This window comes from Cavia porcellus, unplaced genomic scaffold, assembly GCF_034190915.1.
Source record: "Cavia porcellus strain 051 isolate PalLab524CR breed Dunkin Hartley unplaced genomic scaffold, mCavPor4.1 scaffold_17, whole genome shotgun sequence".
In the NCBI taxonomy this organism is placed as follows: Eukaryota; Metazoa; Chordata; class Mammalia; order Rodentia; family Caviidae; genus Cavia; species Cavia porcellus.
This window is the reverse complement of record NW_026947500.1, coordinates 43,397,462-43,413,751: the sequence shown is the minus strand read 5'-3', so window position 1 is coordinate 43,413,751 and position 16,290 is coordinate 43,397,462. Positions and strand designations below refer to the sequence as shown.

General features: G+C 46.3%; 2 protein-coding genes across 2 annotated transcripts in view; one reads left to right on the top strand and one right to left on the bottom strand.

The window, feature by feature from the left end:
• Positions 1–16,290, top strand: part of Lrp4 (LDL receptor related protein 4) — a 50,682-nt gene that overhangs the window by 24,957 nt on the left and 9,435 nt on the right. Inside the window, exons 21-34 of the mRNA XM_003465209.4 lie at positions 7,479–7,668; positions 7,766–7,897; positions 8,781–8,921; positions 9,227–9,313; positions 9,420–9,591; positions 10,148–10,310; positions 10,445–10,670; positions 10,984–11,287; positions 13,016–13,234; positions 13,377–13,511; positions 13,905–14,013; positions 15,033–15,177; positions 15,387–15,500; positions 16,025–16,160. Of these exons, the coding sequence (XP_003465257.2) occupies positions 7,479–7,668; positions 7,766–7,897; positions 8,781–8,921; positions 9,227–9,313; positions 9,420–9,591; positions 10,148–10,310; positions 10,445–10,670; positions 10,984–11,287; positions 13,016–13,234; positions 13,377–13,511; positions 13,905–14,013; positions 15,033–15,177; positions 15,387–15,500; positions 16,025–16,160 (2,273 nt within the window). The remainder of the gene's footprint in view (positions 1–7,478; positions 7,669–7,765; positions 7,898–8,780; positions 8,922–9,226; positions 9,314–9,419; positions 9,592–10,147; positions 10,311–10,444; positions 10,671–10,983; positions 11,288–13,015; positions 13,235–13,376; positions 13,512–13,904; positions 14,014–15,032; positions 15,178–15,386; positions 15,501–16,024; positions 16,161–16,290) is intronic.
• LOC134470949 (endogenous retrovirus group K member 18 Env polyprotein-like) lies at positions 1,186–3,853 on the bottom strand. Its single transcript, XM_063227868.1, has 2 exons — positions 3,450–3,853; positions 1,186–2,919 (listed from the first exon to the last, which is right to left on the bottom strand). The coding sequence occupies exon 2, from the start codon at positions 2,760–2,762 to the stop codon at positions 1,722–1,724; it is 1,041 nt and encodes a 346-aa protein (XP_063083938.1). The 5' UTR covers positions 2,763–2,919; positions 3,450–3,853; the 3' UTR covers positions 1,186–1,721.

The window sequence follows — 16,290 nt, the reverse complement described above, 5'->3', positions numbered from 1 at the left end:
CTCCAAAATATTCCAATGCATGTTGTTTTTTGTTTTGTTCTGTTTTGTTTTGTTTTTTGGTCTTTTTGAGACAAAGTCTCTATGCAGTTCAGGCTGGCCTTGAGTTCATTTTGTAGCCCAGGCTGGTCTTGAACTCATAACGATTCTCCTGCCTCAGCCTCCTTTATGCTAGGATTATAGGCATATGGCACCACGTCCAACTCAATGCATATTTCTTAAGAACAAAAACGGTTTCTTATAACCATAGTATAGTTATCAAAATTGGAAAGTTTAACATTGATACAGTATTACCATATAATCCACAAGCCCTATTCAGTTTCACTACTTTTCCCTGATAGTGTCTTTTATGGCTTTTTATTTCTTTATTCATTTTGTCTTTTACTCCAGGATCCAACTAGGATCCTGGTTGTGTTCAGCATTCTCATCTCTTACTTGCTAATCTAGAACACTTCTTAAACCATTTTTATGTCTTTCTTGAGCTTTGCATTTTATTTTTATTTTTTTATTTTATTATTATTATTATTATTTTTTTTTTTTTGGTCTTTTTTTTCATTTTTGTTGGTACCGGGGATTGAACTCACGACCGCCTGCTTACAAGGCAGGTGCTTATACTGCTGAGCTAAATCCCCAGCCCCGAGCTTTGCATTTAAAAAAAAAAAAAAGTAAAGCCATTTATTCCCTAGAATGCTTCTCAGTTTGAGTTTGTCTGAGGTTTCCTTAAGATTGGATTCTGATTTTGCATTTGAGGAAAAGGTGCCACAGTAAGTACAGTTGTGTCCTGAGTTCTCAGTGTGTCTCAGCTGTAGGTACAGACATTTGCTTGTTTTGCTATCTTGGCTATTTCAGTTGCATGATGATAGAGCTGTCCTTGGTAAAGTTGCCACTTTTCCATTTGTGCTGAGACACTTCAAGGTGATGTGAGGAACAGGATCTTTTCAAATCATGAGATTCAGTTTAAGCACCATTATGGTCATTTCACAGATTGGTAGAGCAAGACTCAAGAGACTATGTAAATAGCCGGGCGTGGTGGCTCACACCTGTAATCCCAACACTGGGGAGGCTGAGGCAGGAGGATCGTTGAGAGTTTGAGACCAGCCCTGGGCTACAAAGTGAGCCCAAGACCATTCTAAACTGCATAGCGAGACTCTGTCTCAAAAATACAAAAAAAAAAAAAAGAGAGAGAGAAAGACTGTCGTGAGTGTCTAGAGCACTCTGAACTCCGGGCAAGGTAAACACGCACGCCTTGTCGGGACACGGGGGGTACAGCGCTTGGAAAAGAAAGACAGGAGAGACACCTTTGCTGTCTGCACCGCGTTACACTGCACTGCACTGCACTGTACGCACAATCTTTATTTTAGGATTCATATATAGTAAACCCGATCAATTCACAGAGCCCAGATAATTAAGTAGTGAAAAGGCATTCTTTGTGGCAAGCTACAACGTGACAGACTACAATGTTTATTCTAAAACTATCTAAGTGAAGTAAATAATCACAACCAGTTCTCACAACTTCTCTAGCCCAGGAAGAAATTCATTAGCTCAAGAATGTTGTTAATTTGTCTGCTGTTAGTGTCACAAAGGGTGGCCAGCCACTTCCTCAAGACTTCTGCAAAACAAAGCCAGCTCACAGTATGGATTCCAGAGGGTGAGGGCTCACTGAGAACAGGCATTCCCGTTCTACCTCCTTCTCGCATACCAGGGCGGCTATTGTAAATTGCAGGTTAGAGGGGGTTGGGCCTACAAAGTGACACCTCATCCCCCACACTTCCTTCCTTTTTATTTTTTAACAACAATTTCCATAAGATCAGGTTATTAATAGCATTTCGTCTTATGCAGTAAAAATACACAAGAACTATGGCAATGAGAACTATAATTAAACTAAGTCCCATGCCACTAAAAGTGTGGGTAATGCTCTGCCAGATTCCTTTGGAATCTAATCCTTTCAAAGATTGAGCAAGCAATTGCGCGAATTGTGCTAGAGATTCATCATCATTTTGCTTTGCAAAATCCTTGTCAATTTGATTATGCAAAGATTCTATTTCCTCCTGGGCAGAGGTGTTTCCATTTAAATACATTCTAATCATTTCCCATTCAAGTTCTGTCTGATTATAAGGTCGTTGGGTTATACAGAAAGTAGTTGAATTCCAATCACATTTTAAAAACACTTGATGCTGAAGAGCCAATATTTTTCTACCCATCCATTCAACTGTTTGTTTAAGGAGGTCTATTTGTTGTTGTAGTTTGGCGTTTATTTGCCACTGAGTTAACCAAAGTTCATGAGAATTCTCATGCCATAATTCGACAACATGTTTTTCTTGCAAAGAGGTATGTAAAGCTACTCCTGAGACTGCTGCTAGAGAGGCTACAGTTATCAGACTTAACAGTACAGCAACCACTATTCCAATAAATCTTTTTGTACGTTTTAACAGATGTTTAAAAAATTCAGTAGTAACAGAAATTACCGGGTCTTGAGACCAAGGTCGAGTTAAATTTACAGGCAACCAAATATGAGTTTTTTGTTGTAACAGCATAACTGTATAAGGCTTAGTGAAATTTAGTGTGCTATTTAAGCATGTAAACAATTGACAATTTAAACAAGTACAAGAAAAATGTGTAAAATTAAAAGTTCCCACTAAAAAGACATAAGGTAGAGGTGCACAAACAGTAATATTATACATTTTAAACCTAGTAAAATTATAAGTAGTAGATACAGATCGACTAGTCCCTGAATATGAAACATTGTACAAGGTTACAGGTTGCATAGCGGCTGGGATCTTCCAAATATGATTTTGAAGGTGATGAGGGTATTCTTCGGCTGCAACAGCAGGGTTAGCGATTCCACCATCTCCCCACCACAAGAGAGCCGTCTTTTGTTGAAATATAGGAGCTCCGTCAGTTATTTTCTTTGGATCTGGAAGACTATACACAACAGAGAGATTACATCTTGTCTCATTCCATTCAGCACATCCATTAACGAATTTTCCAAATGGTCCCCAAATAATATACCCATCAATATTTTTAGCAAATTTTCCCATACATAGTTGCCAAATTATGGGATTATAAGAAATATTTTTATAAGTGAATTCAGGGCATACAGGAAATGTATTTGTATCAGGTGCTGTTAAATTTTTCCAGGTAACATTAAAGGTTTGAGCAGCCAAGGCTTGAAGCCTTGTCCTTTTGTTGCCTGCTTTTATTCCATGTTGAATCCAATACTGCCATCCCAGAGGGATGCAAGGCGGTTCCCCAATGCAAATAGGCCTTTGATTACCATAATAAGTAAAATTGAATAGTGTCCCATCATCTTGATTGTGGGGGGTTAAATCAGCCCACGGTGCTGACAAAATTTCTCTAGGTGTGGTATAAAGTAAAATATCACTAGTTCCCCATTTTACAGGTTCTAATAAAGGGGGGTTTGGAATATATGCCCAGTACGAATGCGGAGGTACCTCAGTCCCCGATGCAACGGTGAGCAAGGCACATAAAGCTAAAAACAAGTTTTCGGGGTTTAAAGGCTTTCCTGCTTGAAGGACAAGCCGTTGCCCTTCTATGGTCAATTTCTTTAATTGTCCCCATGTAGGGAGGGGATTTAAATTTGGTCGCTGTGAGCGGCGGGATTTTCTTAGCTGTAATCTGGCCATGGCTGCGATAGGAACAAACTCAGCATCCTCAGCTTCTAGCTGGTTTCGCGCTCGCTTCTGAAGGCACGGTTCCGGTTCCTTGGGGAGTTGTCTCCGGGGCTGGTGAACAGGATCTGGAGACGCGGGTCCTGATCCATCGTCCAGGGACCCACTGCTGAATTCCATTTTCTGTGGAGATATAACCAAAACCTTTCCCCCTATAGAGCAATGTGCCCCTCTCCCATTCAGCCTCTGGAGCTGTTTTAGTCCAAATAGGTTCATTAATCACAAAAGGCTGTTGTTGCTGTTCAAAATGTTTTTCAGCTCTTGTTAATATTTCACCTTGTGGTAAATTGAGAAAATTTAAAATAAACAATGCTTGATGCAGTAATGTTTTTGGACTGTTTTGCAATTTAAACAGTATTGGTATCTGAATATCCTCCTGACTCCTCCTTTTTAATTTTTTAATTTGTAACTTAAGAGTGCCATGTGTTCTTTTAACAATAGCTTGACTTTGGGGGTTATATTTAATCCCTGTAATATGAATAATATTATGGAGATCACAAAATTGTTTAAATGTTCTGCTAGTATAAGCAGGTCCATTATCTGTTTTGATTTTAGAAGGAATTCCCATAACTGCAAAAGTCTCCAATAAATGTACAATAACATTTTTAGTGGATTCTCCCTGTTGAGCAGTAGCCCATAGAAATGAAGAATAGGTATCAATAACTACATGTACATAAGAAAGCCGACCAAAAGAAGGTACATGTGTAATATCCATTTGCCATAATTCATTAGGTTGAGTTCCTCGAGGGTTGACACCTGCGGGAATAATTCTTAAATGTAATGGTCTACAAATAGGGCAAGCTTTTACAATCTGTTTAGCTTTTGTAAAAGGTATCTTATATTTAAGATGCAAATGTCCTGCATTTGCATGATTAAATTGATGTTCTTCAACGGGTGTGGTGAACATAACTAAGGAATCTACTGCATTGTTACCTGATACTAATGGTCCGGGTAACTGAGAATGAGAACGTAAATGAGTAATAAAATAAGAATGATTTCTTTTTTGAACATGTATTTGTAAATTTTGAAATAAAGACAATAAAGCAGGCTTATTAGAATATAACACAGCTGAATAGATATTTGTCACTACTCCAACAGAATAGGCCGAATCGGCTATAATATTAATAGGTTGGTTATGAAAATCTAAAAACACTTGTAATATAGCAAAAAGTTCATTTTGTTGTACAGAGTTAAAATTTGTCTGACGTACCCAGTAAGATTTTTGAGTCCAATATGCAGCTTTATTTTTAGATCCATCTGTAAATATAGTCAAAGCTTGTGGAATTGGCTGTACAGCTAATAAGGTATTAACCACAAATTGTTGACGTCTAAAAAAATCTCATAATTTACTTTTAGGAAAATGATATGAAAAAGTTCCCATGAAATCTGCTAAAGCAATTTGTAAGGTTTCAGTAATTGACAACAAATATTCCCATTGTTCCTTAGTTAAAGGGATAACTATATTGTTTATATCTTCTCCTATCAAAGTTATAGAACGAGCTCTACCATTCATAATTAAAGCTGCAACCATGTCAATATAAGGCATAACATTTTTAGATTGCTTAGTTTTAGTGAATACCCATTCTACTGGCATAGCATTTTGACCTAAAACTGCAGAGGGATATTGAAAAGTATTAATAATATATAAAGTTAGAGGCAATTTAGGATCAATCCTAATTAAAAATGCATCCTTAATTTGTTGTTCTACAAACTGTAATTCTTGCTCTGCTTTTGCTGTTAAAGAACGAGGGCTGGATGGATCTGAAGAGCCCTGTAGAGTAGCAAACAAATGTTGTAATGCATGGGTAGGAATACCTAGTGTGGGACGAAGCCAATTAATATCCCCTAATAATTTTTGAAAATCATTTAAAGTGGATAACTTATCTCTCCTAATAGACATTTTTTGTGGAATCACCTTTTGTCTAGTAAGAATATATCCCAAATAATGACTAACTTCTTCCTTTTGAATTTTATCCTGTGCTATTACAAGTCCAAACGGAGAAAAATATTGAGGTAAAGTTTTTAAAATATCTTTTAAAACATTTCTATCACTATATTAGCATTTTTGTCTTGCCTTTTTCGCACAACCTTCCATAAACCACATGTGCCACTGTAAATATTCTGGCTCCTTTAAAAGAATTTTGGCCAAGGCTTTCCAATCATAAGGAGCAAGATTACCATACTGATCTGCTACTGATGTTATTAATTCTCTAGTGTAATGAGCCTGAGGGCCATAAAGGGTTACAGCCTTTTTTAATTTTGCTAAATCATCTATATTAAATGTTTCCCATCTAGGGGGAACTGCCGCTCCATCTGCTGGCTGCGGCCTGATTACAGGGAAAGCAAAGGCAGGCTTTTCCTCATCAGAATCCCCTAATTTTGGTAAATCAGCCAAAGCTAGCTTGGCTTTACTCCAATTAGGGTTAGATGGAGGAGGTGCAGAGGGAACTATAGGCGGGTTTTGCTTAACGGAGAGTTGTTTCACCTCTTGTGTTAAATGTTGTATAGCCTGTAAAATTGGGCGATTGTCATAATTTGATATTGCTGCGGCAGCTAAAGCTGAGTCGGCTGTAGTGGATTTTACTTTTAGTTTGGACGCCTTTTCACTACTTAAAGCGATAGCGTCATTTTGAACTACATTCTGCTCCTCCTCTGTGAGGGGCAATTCCTGAATAACTGGCTTAATTTCTAGTTGAAGATTTTCTACAATATGTTCATCTTCCATAGCTTTTAATAAAGAGTACACAACCGACCAAATAGCCCAAAAACGTAAAGGAATCTTTTCCTCCTGTTGCATAGCCCTTTCTATACTAACCCTTGCCTTCCTCCATACTTCTACATCCAAAGTTCCTTCATCTGGAAACCAAGGATTATATTCTTTAATTGTATCAATACACATATCCAAGTCAGCTGACCTGAGCGATATGCCATATATAGATAATAAATGTTTAAGAATTTTTAAGAAAGGAGAGGCAGCAGATTGTCCCATTTCCCCGTAATAAAATTATACTTACCTTCCTAAGCGACCTTCGGAGTCCCTGTTCGGGCGCCACTTGTCGTGAGTGTCTAGAGCACTCTGAACTCCGGGCAAGGTAAACACGCACGCCTTGTCGGGACACGGGGGGTACAGCGCTTGGAAAAGAAAGACAGGAGAGACACCTTTGCTGTCTGCACCGCGTTACACTGCACTGCACTGCACTGTACGCACAATCTTTATTTTAGGATTCATATATAGTAAACCCGATCAATTCACAGAGCCCAGATAATTAAGTAGTGAAAAGGCATTCTTTGTGGCAAGCTACAACGTGACAGACTACAATGTTTATTCTAAAACTATCTAAGTGAAGTAAATAATCACAACCAGTTCTCACAACTTCTCTAGCCCAGGAAGAAATTCATTAGCTCAAGAATGTTGTTAATTTGTCTGCTGTTAGTGTCACAAAGGGTGGCCAGCCACTTCCTCAAGACTTCTGCAAAACAAAGCCAGCTCACAGTATGGATTCCAGAGGGTGAGGGCTCACTGAGAACAGGCATTCCCGTTCTACCTCCTTCTCGCATACCAGGGCGGCTATTGTAAATTGCAGGTTAGAGGGGGTTGGGCCTACAAAGTGACACCTCATCCCCCACAAAAGACTATGTAATTACTCTTTGGTCAAGGTCTCATTGGTCAAAGTCTCATGGGAGGCGGGAGTAGTGGTGGCAGAGCTGCATCCTGACGTCCCCCTGAGCTCTTGACCACTGCCACCTGCTGTCAGATGTGCTGGAGGTGACTCTGGTGCTGGGTCCCTACAGGTGCTCATTGGAAGCCAGCTGCCCCATCCTTTTGGGCTGACCCTCTATGGAGAGCGCATCTACTGGACGGACTGGCAGACCAAAAGCATCCAGAGTGCTGACCGGCTGACTGGGCTGGGCCGGAAGACTCTGCAGGAAAACCTGGAGAATCTCATGGACATCCATGTCTTCCACCGCCGGCGCCCCCCAGGTGAGCCACCCTTAGCCTGCCATGGCATCTTTGTCCTCGTAGGCCCTAGTCAGTCCCATTGACCCTCCTCCTCCTTCTCTTCTTCGTCCTTAAACAGTGACCACACCATGTGCTGCAGAGAATGGTGGCTGCAGCCATCTATGTCTTCGTTCTCCAAATCCGAGTGGCTTCAGCTGTACCTGCCCCACAGGCATCAATCTGCTGCCTGATGGCAAGACATGCTCACCAGGTAAGTCAGAGAGGGTTTTCTCAGGTGGGGTCTGTCTGGGATGGGAAGTAGCTGTCTTTCTCCTTAGCCAATGGGCTTCAGTGTGGTTAAGAAACTGAGTCCTGGTGCTTCCTTCTAGAGGTTTAGGGGAGAGACTGAGAGCTAGAAGACGACAGGGGACCAGGGGTGGCTCAGGGGAGCATACAGACAGGCAGTGACTCCTGGTTCTTGTGAGGTCTTCATGCATCAGAAAAAGAGGCTCTTATTTCAGGACAACTTCCTTTCATCTGGGAAACATGTGGATTTGATCAGAATATAACTTCCATGATTGTTTTGTGGGATGGTCCCAAAAGCTACCCAGGGCCAGAAATCAAGTTTCCTCCCTGGGAATCTTGCCCTTGAACTCTAACCTATGCAATTTGAGCACCTCCTACACTGTGAATAAAGCCATCTGGGGTCCTTTTAGTCTTCTTTTTTTTTTTTTTTTTAGATAGGACCTCACTATCTCACCCAGGCTGGTCTCAAACTCATGGCAATCCTCTTGCTTCAGCCTCCTGAATGCTGGAATTACAGGCGTGTGTCACCATACTCAGCCCTTTATATGCTTCATGATAAAGGACTCTTTGAAGAGAGCTGCTTCCATGATAGTAATAGAGATCATTTGTGAACCAGTGTGGGAGCTAATGATCAGTGCTTTTTGCACAGGACCTCTTTTAACCTGACAGCCGTCTTGCTGTTGTCTGCACTGTATAGATCAAGAAGCAGGCGTACATCATTCCGATAACTTACCTAGGATCTCATGGCTAGAAGCTAGCATTTAAGCTAGCTTCCGTTTGCCTGACTCCAGGCCCTCACAATGGCCCTGCTAGAGCGGTTGTCCTCCCTCCTCTCTCCGTCCGGACAGGCATGAACAGTTTCCTCATCTTCGCCAGGAGGATAGACGTGCGCATGGTCTCCCTGGACATCCCTTACTTTGCCGATGTGGTGGTGCCAATCAACATTACCATGAAGAACACTATTGCCATTGGCGTGGACCCCCAGGAAGGTCTGTGTGGCCCTCTCTTCCCACCTGGCCTCCTGTCCCTGCCTGACAGTGACTGCTGTCTTTCCTTTCCCGGCTTCGTTGCCACCTGCTATGAGCCTGGGGACCACCCATTCCCTGTCCCTGTGTGTTATAAGACTTGCCAGTTGCGGGGTTTGGGGTTCTGCCCAGGGCTGTGATATTTTTCCACCTCTCTTGCTTGCTTCTGTGAGGGTTCTCTGGCATACTCCGGTGTCACAGGTCTGAGTCAGCTATGTGTGCAGTGGTGGGAGGGGAGGCCTGGGTTGAGCCAGACCTTCCCTCTGCAGGAAAAGTGTACTGGTCTGACAGCACCCTGCACAGGATCAGCCGGGCCAACCTGGACGGCTCACAGCACGAGGACATCATCACGACAGGTGGGGCTCACTCCTGGCCCGGGGACCGCCTGTCTACCTGCAGAGCTGGGGAAACAGCCCATCTGCCCTATGGCAGGGGCCAGTGCGCTCTTCTGCCTCCCTGCAGGGCTGCAGACGACAGATGGCCTCACGGTGGACGCCATTGGCCGCAAAGTGTACTGGACAGACACGGGAACAAACCGGATCGAAGTGGGGAACCTAGATGGGTCCATGCGGAAGGTGCTGGTGTGGCAGAACCTGGACAGCCCAAGGGCTATCGTGCTGTATCACGAGATGGGGTGAGAGCTGGCTCTGTTGCTGTGGGTAGCAGGAGGGTTCAGCTAAGCTGTGGTATGGATGGGGTGAAGGAAGCAGTGGAGAATAAGACATGTCACAGGGATGTTCCCCGCAACGCCCGTGATTTTTCGAAAGGGTAGAAGGGTAGTGGAGAGGTTAAAAATGTGAGTTTTGAAATGGGTGCAGTGGATCATGCCTATAATCCGGCACTCAGGAGGCTGCGGCAGGAGGATCACTGACCTGGAGGCCAACCTGGGCTACTAAGTGAGTTCAGGACCAGCTTGGATTACACACCTTGTCTACAAACAAATACAAAAAGCATGAGTTTTGGAGCTGGCAAATGAGGATTTTCATTTTCTCATCTATTAATTACATGATTTTGGGCCTTGATTTTACCTCTCTGGCTCTCAGTGCCCTTCCGAGGTGAAAACACACACATCAAGCCCCTGTGAGGATTAAATGAGGATGCACACAAGTACTCTGCAAGAAATCTGGGCCCCGTGAGTACTCAAGGGATCTGGGGGCTGGGGAAGTCTCAGTGTCTCCGTCCCTCCTCAGGCTCATGTACTGGACAGACTGGGGAGAGAACGCCAAGCTGGAGCGGGCCGCCATGGATGGCTCCGAGCGCACCGTGCTCATCAACAACAACCTTGGGTGGCCCAACGGGCTGACAGTGGACAAGGTCAGCTCCCAGCTGCTGTGGGCTGATGCCCATACTGAGGTGAGAGCCCGGTCCTGCTGCCTCCGGAAGCCCAGGGAGATGAGAGGGGTCCCTCCAGGGCTCCCCCAAGAGTCCCAGTGATCACCACCCCACTCCTACCCCTCACCCTGAACACCCCCCTTTTTCCCCTGCAGCGAATTGAGGCTGCTGACCTGAGTGGTGGCAATCGACACACATTGGTGTCACCGGTGCAGCACCCGTACGGCCTCACTCTGCTGGACTCCTACATCTACTGGACCGACTGGCAGACGCGTAGCATCCACCGTGCTGACAAGGGGACTGGCAGCAATGTCATCCTGGTTAGGTCTAACCTGCCAGGCCTCATGGACATCCAGGCTGTGGACCGGGCCCAGCCACTGGGTGAGAAGACCCCTGGGCAGCTGAATCGGCACCTCTGGATTTCTGGGGCTGCCTCCATAGCAGAGATGTAGCCAGAGTGTGGAACTCTATACAGGTGGAAAGAGAGTGTCTTGCCTCAGCCTCCTTCCAGAATCAAGCTTGGCTCCCTTTAGGGCTGACTGGCTCAGCCACATAATGCTGTTACCTCTAAAGGACTCTTAAGAGACAATTCTGTCTCGCCCCTGCCACACACTGAATCTGGGTAACTCCTTTGTGAGAGTCAGGCACTGTTCCAGGCCGGCTGTGAAACCTGGTACCTCCCTCTCATAACCAGGTCTTAACAAGTGCGGCTCAGGAAACGGCGGCTGCTCCCACCTCTGCCTGCCTCGGCCTTCTGGCTTTTCCTGCGCCTGCCCCACCGGCATCCAGCTGAAGGCGGACGGCAGGACCTGCGATCCCTCCCCTGAGACCTACCTGCTCTTCTCCAGCCGAGGCTCCATCCGGCGAATCTCGCTGGACACCAGTGACCACACTGACGTGCACGTCCCTGTCCCCGAGCTCAACAATGTCATCTCACTGGATTATGACAGTGTGGACGGGAAGGTCTACTACACAGATGTCTTCCTGGATGTAATCAGGTACGAGGCTCCCTGGGGCCTTCAGGGACACAGGCTGCTCCTCTCGGGGTTAGGGTCATGTCCAGTGCTGACCTGAAGTGACCCCAGAGACTGAGCAGTTTGGGTGATGAGTTCTGATACTGCCTTCTTCGCTGTATAATGTTATCTTTCAGAGCAGAGATCTTAAGTTTTATTTATTTGTTTAAGGGTGATATGAACCCCTGTAATTTAGGAGGCTGGAGCAAGAAAAACATGGGCAAGCCTGGGCAACATAACAAGATCTCATCTCAAAAACAAACAAACAAACATAAAGAGAGCCAGGTGGGGTGGCACATACCTGTAATCTCAGCATTTGGGAAGCTGAGGCAGGAGGATCACTGTGAGTGTGAAGCCAGTTTGGGCTACATAGTACATTCAAGGCAAACATGTACCTGGTAGACAGACCCTGTCTCAAAACATAAAATAATGAATAAAGAGTATATGGAAAAAAATAGGTAATAACATAAAACTTTTTCTGTGAACTAAGGTAAACTAGCAATGTAAATGAAATAAACTAATGTGTGTGTGTGTGTGTAACTATTGTTATACTCTCATTTTGATATGAAACTTTTATCTTTTCACAAGATAAAAAAAAGAGTATATGGAAACCCTGTAGGTAAAACAAATAAATTTTTAAAAACAGGTAAAGTTAGGCTAAGGACAGAGCCTCCATATCTAGCCTTGGGCCCTGAGGGAACTCCAGGGATCCCCTGGGGCCCATTGATGGGCAGGCCTTGTTGCTAGGCAGCAGCCTTGGCCAAATGTCAAGGCTTATAAAGTTACCATTTTTGGAGACAGTGTTGCTATGTAGCTGGACTTGAACTCACAGTGAGCTTCCTGCCTTAGCCTCCCTGTGCTGGGATGATTGGCCCGCACCACCGTGCCTGCTGCTCTTTAAATCTGACTCCAGGGGGTGGGGATTTAGCTCAGTGGTGTAATTAAGCTCTGCCTGGTAAATTTGATCCCCAGTACCAAAAAACAAAAGGTTAGTTCACTAATGTGAGGCTGTGCTGCCTCTAAGGGCAGGTTAGTGTAACAGAGATTCTCACATAGGGTTTAGAGCTATTTGTCTTTTTTTTCCCCTGAGGTTGGAATATTAGAATCTCATGCTGAGCTCAGTGTGGCAGAAATGCCTATAATCCCACCACTCTTGGAGGCTGAGGCAGGGGGATTACAAATTGAAGCTAGCCTGGGCAAATTAGGGAAGGAGATAATGTCTCAAAAAAGGGCTGGGATGTAGCTTGATGTGAGAGTCCTGGATTCAATCCTCAGTGCTAGGGGAAAGAAAAAAGAATGTTATGCTGGGAGTAGGTGGGCATGTGCAGTTTGGAGCTTAGGAATTCTCTGGTGTGGGGCTCTAAAAATGGGCAGGTAGGTTGTGACAAATCTGCCATCCTGCAATCACCCCCTAGCCATCTTTATCTCCTAAAGATAAGTAGGGGTGATTAGCCTGATCTCTGGCAAGACACAGGCCCCAAACCCCTGCAGTTTCAAGTTTTCAGAAATCACTGTCTTCCTAAGAAGTGACTCATTCATTCTGCAGACATTTCATCTAGCACCTATTATGTAGGAGCTGAGGAAGGCTCTGGCAGGTAACAGTCTCTGTCCCTTTGGAGTTTACAGTCTACCAAGGGTCCAGTTTGGATGGAAAGTGTTTCTGTGTATTTCTGGTCTATCCGGTCACTCACCTAACCCTGGACTCTCCCGAAGGCGGGCCGACTTGAATGGCAGCAACATGGAGACGGTGATCGGGCAGGGGCTGAAGACCACTGATGGGCTGGCAGTGGACTGGGTGGCCAGGAACCTGTACTGGACCGACACAGGCCGAAATACCATCGAGGCCTCACGGCTGGACGGCTCGTGCCGCAAAGTACTGATCAACAACAGCCTGGATGAGCCCCGGGCCATCGCTGTGTTCCCCAGGAAGGGGTAAGCTTGTGGCCAGGCAGAAGAGAGCCCCTTGGCAGGAATGCTTATGTATACAAATGGCATTGGTTCATCCCCTGTACCCTGTTCACCTCTGGGCACCATCTGCCCATGCCCTGGGGGTGACGCCACTGCTATGTCCCAGATACCTCTTCTGGACAGACTGGGGCCACATTGCCAAGATCGAACGGGCAAACCTGGATGGTTCTGAGCGGAAAGTCCTCATCAACACAGACCTGGGTTGGCCCAATGGCCTCACCTTGGACTACGATACTCGCAGGTAGGCTTCCTGTCCCGCATAGCCTCCTGGGAAGGGGGCAGGCCCAAGAGAGGAGAAGGTGGCTGAGACCAGCGTAGGGCAGTGAATGAATGGAAAGCTTTTCCAGCAGGGAAGAACTGTGGCTTAGCTCTTTCAGCAGAGTCAGAGGATGACCAGGTTGCTGAGGAGGAGTCTGGGGGTGACTTGGGAGGCCGCTAGGCCTCCTGTGCCTCCCCACTGATGACTCATCAACCTGCCTTTTCAGCCTGGGTGCTTCTTACCCGCTGTTAGCCATACCAGTTAAGCTCCTTTCCCAGCAAATGGTTGCTTTCAGGAAGAGACTGCCCCTGGTGGGAAGAGCTGAGCTCGCAGGTTGGCCTTTGGAGAGCCACATGCCTCCCTCTCTCTTTGCAGGATCTACTGGGTAGATGCACACCTGGACCGGATCGAGAGCGCTGACCTCAACGGGAAGCTGCGGCAGGTCCTGGTCAGCCATGTGTCCCATCCTTTTGCCCTCACACAGGTACGGGATCAGGAGAGGTCCCTGAACCTCCCCATGGGGGTGTTTCCTGTGCATTCCAAGACTTCAAGTGTCCCGCTATTCCTGTCCCACAGCCCTCTGTTCTAGCATTCACGGGGGTGGCTCTCAGTGGTGGTGCGTGAAATCACTGGGAGCCTGTCACAGTGCAGGAATATACATTCTGATGAGGTCCCCACTTGATCCTAAGACCAGAGCCCAGGCAGCTGCCTCAGTTGTGGTAGGGTCAACTGGCTGAAGCCAACTGATTTTAGGCATCCAGTCGGTCAGTGTTTGAGTGCCCTCAGTGAGCCAAGTACCTGGGTTCGAGTGCAATCTGTATTGTTAAAAAAGTGAGGGCTGGGGATTTAGCTCAGCGGCATAAGCACCTGCTTTGCAAGCAGGCAGTTGTGAGTTCCATCCCTGGTACCGATTTAAAAAAAAAAAAAAAAGTGTGTGTGTGACTTAGAACAAGAAATGAAACCTCACTAAGTGCATGCTGTCTCTGGGCATCTTAATTACTTTTCCATGTCACTTTTGACATCTTCACTGCCCCTTTCATCTCCTGGTTGAGAATTTCACCATCACTGCATTAGAAGGAAGCTGCTTGGAGATGTCAAGTAGAGAATTTGGGCCACCACTCTGAGAAAAGGGACCATTCCTATGAACAGGGAGTCAGGAAACCCCCAACTTCGCTCTCATTGGTTAGGGAGGGAGCTGTACCCTTAGTTGACTAAGGACTGAGTGAGTGTAAGTGCTGTGAATAGAGAGGAAAGACATTCTGTCTTTGAAGAACATCATTGGGAGGCACAGACAGTCAGATGTGTACACAGATCACCATGATACACGAGAATTCCTGTGCAGAAAAGACTGCCAGGTCGGGAACAGCACGGAGCAGGGGATGGTGGAGTGTATGGGTTTGGGGGCATTTCCAGGGCACACACAGTAGAGGGCATAGCCCGTGCTCAGAAACGGAGGCCTCCCAGTGGTCTGACGTCATGCCTTCCTGGTGTCCCCATGAGCAGCAGGACAGGTGGATCTACTGGACAGACTGGCAGACCAAGTCCATCCAGCGCGTTGACAAGTACTCAGGCCGCAGCAAGGAGACAGTGCTGGCCAACGTGGAGGGGCTCATGGACATCATCGTGGTTTCCCCTCAGCGCCAGACAGGTGGGCCCTGGGTTCCGAGCCTCCTCACCCTCAGCAGGATGGGTTGCAGCCACCGAGGGACAGCTAGTGATTCAGATGCTTGGAACCACCTGACAGCCTGTTGGCTCATGTTTCCCCCTCCTCACCCTGCTGTCCCTGGAAGTGGAGTCCTATTTAATTGGGAGACCTGATTCTGTCCCGGCCCAGATGCTCATCTGCTTTGCCTCCAGGGACCAATGCCTGTGGGGTGAACAACGGGGGCTGCACCCACCTCTGCTTTGCCAGAGCCTCGGACTTTGTGTGTGCCTGTCCTGACGAGCCTGACAGCCGGCCCTGCTCCCTGGGTGAGTGGGACCATGTGGCCTCAGAAAAGCAGGGATCAGTGACTTCACCTTCACCCTTCCTGGTGGGATGCTCTGGAAGGGTAATGTTTGGGGTTCAGGATCGCTCAGACATGGGTTTTCCAGGCCACTGGTATTTACATGAGCATAATTTAAGTCTTGCTGGATATGGTGGCACGCACCTACAATCCCAGCACTTGGGAGGCTGAGGCAGGAGGCCCGCCATGAGTTTGAGAGTAGCTTGGACTACATAGAGAGGCCCTGTCTCAAAAAACAAAATGGAATTCACGTTTGCTCATTCCAGGGCCCTACCATGGGGCCCATCAGTGATTTATTCTCTCTTCCTAACCTTTGTAGGCCAGCTGGCCCTCCCACAACTCTCCATAGTGAATCCACATCCTTTCTATTCACAGTACTAAATGAGGGTGCTTGGGATGAGGGCACCTCAAGCATTCTAGCTACTATTCTTAAGCCAGATGAAAAGCTGTGGGGTTCTTGGTGCCCACTCCAAACCTCTTTCTCTCCAGTACCCGGCCTGGTGCCCCCTGCTCCCAGGGCTACCAGCATGAGTGAAAACAGCCCCGTGCTGCCCAACACGCTGCCCCCTACCTTTCACTCGTCCACCAGCAGGACCCACACAGCCCTGGAGGAGGTGGAAGGAAGGTAAGTGGTTTGTTTCATTTTTGTTTTGCAGTGCTAGAGGTCAAACCCAGGGCCTTACCTATGCGAGGCAAGTGCTGTACCACTGAGCTACACCACCAGCCCCTGGCCTGTAGAAAACTACAGACCCACT

Coding starts and splice junctions, on each gene's coding strand:
- LOC134470949 (XM_063227868.1), bottom strand. CDS start 2,762: ATGCAACCTGTAACCTTGTACAATGTTTCATATTCAGGGACTAGTCGA.